Raw genomic sequence first — 6,238 nt, 5'->3', positions numbered from 1 at the left:
CCCCCTGTGAAAGGGTCGTTCGACCGCCAAAGGGGTCGCGACCCACAGGTTGAGAACCGCTGCTTTAGCCAATAAGGTTTTACCTGTGCCAGGTGGACCATAGGGAATGACGCCCTTAGGGGGCTTTATACCCCCATCTCTTCATAATATTCAGGGTGAGTGAGAGGAAGCTCCACAGATTCCTTAATTTCCTGGATTTGGTTGTCCAACCCTCTCCCCCCACATGTTGGCAGAGGTCTCCTGTGGGGCCTTTTCCACCTTCACCACCGTGACCAAGGGGTCCGTGTCATCCATCAGCACCCCTATCACATCATGCACCTTGTGGCTGAGCAGGACAGAGCAGCCTGGTCCCAGCAGGTCCTTGTCCACCAAGGAAAGAATGCGGACATAGTGTTCTGAGCCCACAGATGTAGACACAATGGCGTGATGGTCATCGAAGATCTCTTCTAAGTCCCCACCGACACAGGTCCCCCTCAGATCATCCACCTTTGATCTTTCCTCCTCTTGCTTTTCTTTTAAAGGCTTCATTTGTTCCTGATTTCTAATGAATTCTTCCTCCATGAAAAGATAGTCTTTAATTCTCTCTCATTTCAATCATTTTAACTGGCACTGAGTGTGAGGTGTGACCAGTGGCAGTTTGCCGGCAGCATCTGGTCCCTTTGTTTTCTTCTTCTTTTTCCAACTCTGGTTGGTACGGGAGGTTCGTATTTCTTTTTCTTCTCCTTGTCATCTCTCTTGTCACCTCCAGGACCATGACCATCACTATGACTTTAACCCATCTTGCCAGGAGTGTGTATTTTCTTAGAGGAAAATCATATCACATTCACTACTAAGACCTATTTTCCTTTTAAAAAAACAAAACGCATTTTATCTGGAAATGATTATGGATTCACAGGACATTTACCCCAAATCCCCAGTTAGGCTGCGTATGGGAGGCAACCAAAATTGATGTTTTTCTCTCCCATCAATGCTTCTCTCTCTCTCTTCCTGTCCCTCTCTAAAATCAATAAAAGCACATTTTAAAACATAAAATAAATAAATAGTGTGGGGGAATCAGCCTCCCTCCAGTATAAAGGACCTGACTCCTCCCATGTCCATTCTTGGAGGTGATTTCCCTTCCCAGCAGCCCCAGAGAAGGGAGCCAGGTCTTTAAAGGAGCTGCTTTGCATACACTGGGCGTCCGAGACCAGGCTAAACAGAACGAGGAATTTGTTCCAGCTCCAGGAGAATAGCTGGCTGTGCTGACCTTCCAGGAAATAGGTCACGTGTCGTGTCCTCTGCGCTCCCCGTGGAGTCCACCTCCGTGTCTGAGGCAGCCCTCCTGCAAGGCCACCTTCATCGCTGTCCTCTCAGTGCGGCTCATGTGTTTCCCGTGAACCTTTAGGTCCTCCTTACCCAGCTCCAGGTCGCCCCCTGCGACCCCACCCTGGGCCCACTCCTCCAACCCAGCACCATCCAGGCCCCGCCCCAAGGAGGCACGCCGAGACACTGACCTTGAGGCCGCGCTGGAAGGTGGAGATGGACAGCAGGGCCAGGTCTTGCTGCTCCTCTGCGTAGCGCACCAGGTACACGTAGACCAGCTTCTTCACCTGGGGAGAGCGGGTTTCCAGCAGGGACCGGCGCCCCCACCCCGTGGATGTCCTCACCCGGCAGGCTACCGTCTTCGGGGACGGATCCCTCCAGTGGGGAAAAGCATCCCTGTGTGCCCACCTGCCTTCTCTCTGACCCACATCTAGTTCAGGGGCATGTGGACAGTGCCTCTTCCTGGACCAGGGACATTTCTGGGCAGGGCAGGCCGCCGGGGGCTGGAGGGCCCCCTTCCTCACCCCTGACCAGCAGGAGACCCTTCGTTGGGGAGCGCTCACCTCTATGTTCTTACAGGCCACGTTCTTCACCACAGCGGGAAATAGGTCTGAGGCATTCTTTCCCCGGGCGATCATCTGGGTGGTGAGGTCAAGGTCAGTAGGAGGAGGAGAAGAAGGAGGAGGGAGGGGGCCAGCATTTAATAGGGGGTGGTCCACAAGGGGGACATGCTCTTTGACCCCAGGTCCCTTCCCCAGTGAGGACCAGAGGGCAAGGGTATGATATGAATGAGCAGGTGGAGGGATGACCTGGGAGGCCTCGGCCAGGTAGGGCAGGAGGTGAGATAAGAAGAGGCAAGAAGCCCTAGCCAGTTTGGCTCAGTCCATAGAGCGTGGGCCTGCGGACTGAAAGGTCCCGGGTTTGATCCTGGTCAAGGGCATGTACCTCTGTTGCAGGCTTGATCCCCGGCCCTGGTCGGGGCGCATGCGGGAGGCAACCAATCGATGTGTCTCTCTCACATTGATGTTTCTCTCTATCTCTTCCCCTCCTTTCCGCTCTCTCTAAGAATTAATGGAAAAATATCCTTGAGTGAGGATTAACCAAAACAAAGAGGCAAAAAGTTGGGTCAGGGTAAGAAAGGTGTGCAAGGTTTCTCCAGCCCCCTTCCTCCCCCTTCCCCGCCACCCTTACCGCCACAATCCTCTTCATGGCCTCCAGCTTGAGGGAATCCTTGTTGCTGTCCAGCATCTCCTTCAGGTCATCGTGCCTGGTGGGAGGCACAGGGAGTCAGCTGAGGGCACAGGGTGGGGGTGGGGCTATCAATCCGGAGGATCCAGGCGGAAAGAAGGGACATGGGTGGGGCTGGCTCGGGCAGGACCCCATCAGAGGGGAAGGGAAAAACAAGTGGGTCAGACAGGGATATGGGTTGAACTGTGTTCCCCTCAAAAAAGAGATGTCGAGCCCTGGCCGGTTTGGCTCAGTGGGTAGAGTGTCAACCTGTGGGCCGAAGGGTCCCCGGTTCGATTCTGTCAGGGGCATGTACCTCGGTTGCAGGTTCCTCCCTGGCCTGGGCCCTGGTCTGGCTCATGCAGGAGGCAACCAATCAATGTGTTTCTCTCACATGGATATTTTTCTCTGTCTTTCCCTCTCTCTCTTCCACTCTCCCTAAAAATCAATGGAAAAATATCCTTGAGAGAGGATTAACAGCAACAACAAAAATAGACAGGTTGAAGTCCTAATTCCTGGGCCCCAGAAGGTGACTTTATTTGCCGTTGTAAGTAGTAGTTAGGATGAGGTCAGACTGGAGTAGGGTGGGACCAGTGTTCTTATAATAAGATGGCCCTGGTCGGGGAGGAGACTGCAACCGAGGTACATGCCCTTGACCAGAATCGAACTTGGGACCCTTCAGTCCGCAGGCTGATCTCTATCCACTGAGCCAAACCCTCTAGGGCAGCGGTTCTCAAGCTATGAGTCGCGACCCCTTTGGGCGTCGAATGACCCTTTCACAGGGGTCGCCTAAGACCATCGGAAAACACATATATAATTACATATTGTTTTTGTGACTAATCACTATGCTTTAATGATGTTCAATTTGGAACAATGAAAATACATCCTGCATATCAGATATTTACATGACGATTCATAACGGTAGCAAAATGACAGTTATGAAGTAGCAACGAAAATAATTTTATGGTTGGGGGTCGCCACAACAGGAGGAACTGTATTAACGGGACGCGGCATTAGGAAGGTTGAGAACCACTGCTCTAGGGCTTTATTAACATTCTTAACTTCAAAAAGAAGCAACAAGAACTTATTCATTCAAAAAAAAAAAAAAAGAACTTATTCATTCAATTCAATTCATTCATTCATTCATTCATTCATTCACCACTCAACAAATACTTTGTTGCTAGGCTGCCCTGTGAGTCACACTGAAACCTAGGACTCTGGTCCGTAGGCCGACGCTCTAGCCACGGAGCCAAACAGGCTAGGGCCTATTTGAGATTCTTGATGATACATTTAGGCTTCTAAGTTCAGCTACATCAGCCTCCGGGATCCTGGGCCCTCCCGAGAAGTCAGGCCGGAGTCCTCGCCTGTCACCCTGAGGCAGGGGCCTTCCCTGGGAGCAGGGAGGTTGGAGGTCTCTTTAAACTCTGGGTGTTCTCTGGAGCAGAGCTCCTCACACCCAGGTGTCGTGGCTGCACCCACAGATGCCACAGGCACTTGTCAGAGGCACACCCCCTAGGGGCACCCCCCCCCCTCCCGCTTGCTGCACACACTCCAGGCCTCTGAAGGTCCCAGGCCCATGACCACGGAGAACTGAAGGGGAAGAAAGGAATCCCTGGGTGTAGGCAGGAGAGCAGGCAGGGCTGTCGGATGCCACTAACACAGACAGACCGCCCGGGGCCCCTTGTCCTCGCTCTAACCAGGGAATGTTCCCCAGAGGGCAGGGACCGGAGAAGCGCAGCAGGAGAAGCGCAGCAGCACCGAGGCCCTGAAACCTTACTCCCTGAGGTCAGATCCCCTTACGCCACTCGCTGACCTGACCCCTTGTCTGGCCTGAGGGACTCTCTGGGGTGAAACAAGCATCTGAGGCCAGTCACGCTCCCCCCTCACCCACACGTTCCAATTCACAAGCTGGGAAAGGCTGGCCACACTCTATCCGAGCCTGATTCCGTCCCTGAACCCCACCTACAGCCCATTCCAACCAGGGCCTGGGGGAGGGAAAAGGTCAGTGTGGGATCTCAGCCTCCATCATTTCACTCTCCTCCTCCCCTCAGAGTTCTGGGGAGTTAGGCTCCTCGTCACCTCCTCATACTCAGTCCCCCCCAGGACGGGACCCTAAATGCCAGCCCAGTCCTCCTCCCTCGGAGCAGGTGGGACTAGTGGAGTCTGGCCTGAGTGGCAGCTGCTCATTGCTCTCCTTCCCAGCTCCTAGGTGTGGCCCTGGGGTTCCTCTGTACCGGAGTGGCTGGCTCTGACTCTGGCCTTGGCCGGGCTCTGGGCACGGTCCTTCCAGGGGCGCTTCTTGGGCTGTGTCTTCCTCGGGGGCCTGTAGCCACCGAAGCTCCTCGGGCTGCAGGGCCTGGTACCAGGCTGGGGGCCCGCCCTCGGGGGTCAGCACAGGGCTGGCAGCCTCCTGGTCCGCCCCGCTGGCCCCTCGGGCCCCCGTCCTGGCCACGGCCGCTGGGAGCTGCAGGAATCGCTGCATCGGGGCCGGGTCCTGCTCTGGGATGGGACTGAGCTGGCCAGGGAGCTGGGGATGCCTGTCACTGTCACCAGACGGCCCGCCCCCGAAACTCAGAAACCGGACACTGGCAGGGAGACAGGCTCTGGTTTCCTCTTCGCAGCTCAGAGACAAGGACTGAGGAGGGGAGGAGACTGGGCACCGAGCCAACCTCAATCTCTGAGCAGGGAGGAGGCCAGAGGTCGGGGAGCTGGTGCAGAGGGAGGTTGAGGGGTGCCCTCCTCACCTCCACTCACGCCCCAGCGCGACCTCTGCCTCCCCAGAACTGCTCGTCAGAAACCTTGCCCACCCTTCTTACTCTGACCCAACCTTTTTGCCTCTTTGTTTTGGTTAATCCTCACTCGAGGATATTTTTCCATTGATTTTTAGAGAGAGCGGAAAGGAGGGGAAGAGAGAGAGAGAAACATCAATGTGAGAGAGACACATCGATTGGTTGCCTCCTGCATGTGCCCCGACCAGGGCCGGGGATCAAGCCTGCAACCGAGGTACATGCCCTTGACCGGAATCAAACCCAGGACCTTTCAGTCCACAGGCCAACGCTCTATGGACGGAGCCAAACCGGCCAGGGCTTCTTGCCTCTTCTTATCTCACCTCCCGCCCTACCTGGCTGAGGCCTCCCAGGTCATCCCTCCACCTGCTCACTCATATCATACCCTTGCCCTCTGGTCCTCACTGTCTCTACCCTGCCAGGGGTGGTTGGCTTTATTCACTGTATTTTACAATGCCTCAACCCTCCTCAGGTTCCCACCCTCACCTTTGCCTCCGATAAAATCCCTCACAGCTCCCAACATCTATGCTCTCCTCTCCTCCAGCCTCCCTCCCCTCCAAGCAGAGCTGGTCCACCTTGAAGCCAGGCCATTCCTCCCACTCAGCTCTAGAAACACGCCCCCCCTCCCTCGCACCTAAGGATTTGTGACTCTTTCCATTCCCTTCAGCCTCTCCCACTCTACTGGCCCTTTCCCAACTACAGTTAAACTTGCTCTAGACGCTCCCATCCTAATAAACAAACAACAATAAAACAGACTATGGAAAACAGTACAGAGTTTCCTCAAAAATTAAAAATGGAACTTGCGCCCTAACTGGTGTGGCTCAGTGGATAGAGTGTCGGCCTGAGGACCGAAAGGTCCCGGGTTCGATTCCGGGCAAGAGCACGTACCTTGGTTGCGGGGCCTTCCCCAGCCTGGGCCCCGG

The 6,238-nt window shown here is 54.9% G+C and overlaps 1 protein-coding gene and 1 pseudogene across 1 annotated transcript in view; both read right to left on the bottom strand.

Moving 5' to 3' along the window:
- LOC102766339 overlaps window positions 1–779 on the bottom strand; it is a 1,842-nt pseudogene extending 1,063 nt beyond the window's left edge.
- Window positions 1–5,331, bottom strand: part of LOC107182821 (AP-3 complex subunit beta-2-like) — a 10,079-nt gene extending 4,748 nt beyond the window's left edge. The window contains exons 1-4 of the mRNA XM_015562788.1: window positions 4,764–5,331; window positions 2,494–2,569; window positions 1,866–1,940; window positions 1,494–1,589 (exon numbers count right to left, since the gene is read on the bottom strand). Of these exons, the coding sequence (XP_015418274.1) occupies window positions 1,494–1,589; window positions 1,866–1,940; window positions 2,494–2,569; window positions 4,764–5,011 (495 nt within the window). The 5' untranslated portion in view covers window positions 5,012–5,331. The remainder of the gene's footprint in view (window positions 1–1,493; window positions 1,590–1,865; window positions 1,941–2,493; window positions 2,570–4,763) is intronic.
- Between the last annotated feature and the right edge of the window lie 907 nt (window positions 5,332–6,238).

This window comes from Myotis davidii, unplaced genomic scaffold, assembly GCF_000327345.1.
Source record: "Myotis davidii unplaced genomic scaffold, ASM32734v1 scaffold898, whole genome shotgun sequence".
In the NCBI taxonomy this organism is placed as follows: Eukaryota; Metazoa; Chordata; class Mammalia; order Chiroptera; family Vespertilionidae; genus Myotis; species Myotis davidii.
Note: the sequence above shows the minus strand (reverse complement) of the source record. Positions and strands in the feature narration are given on the sequence as shown.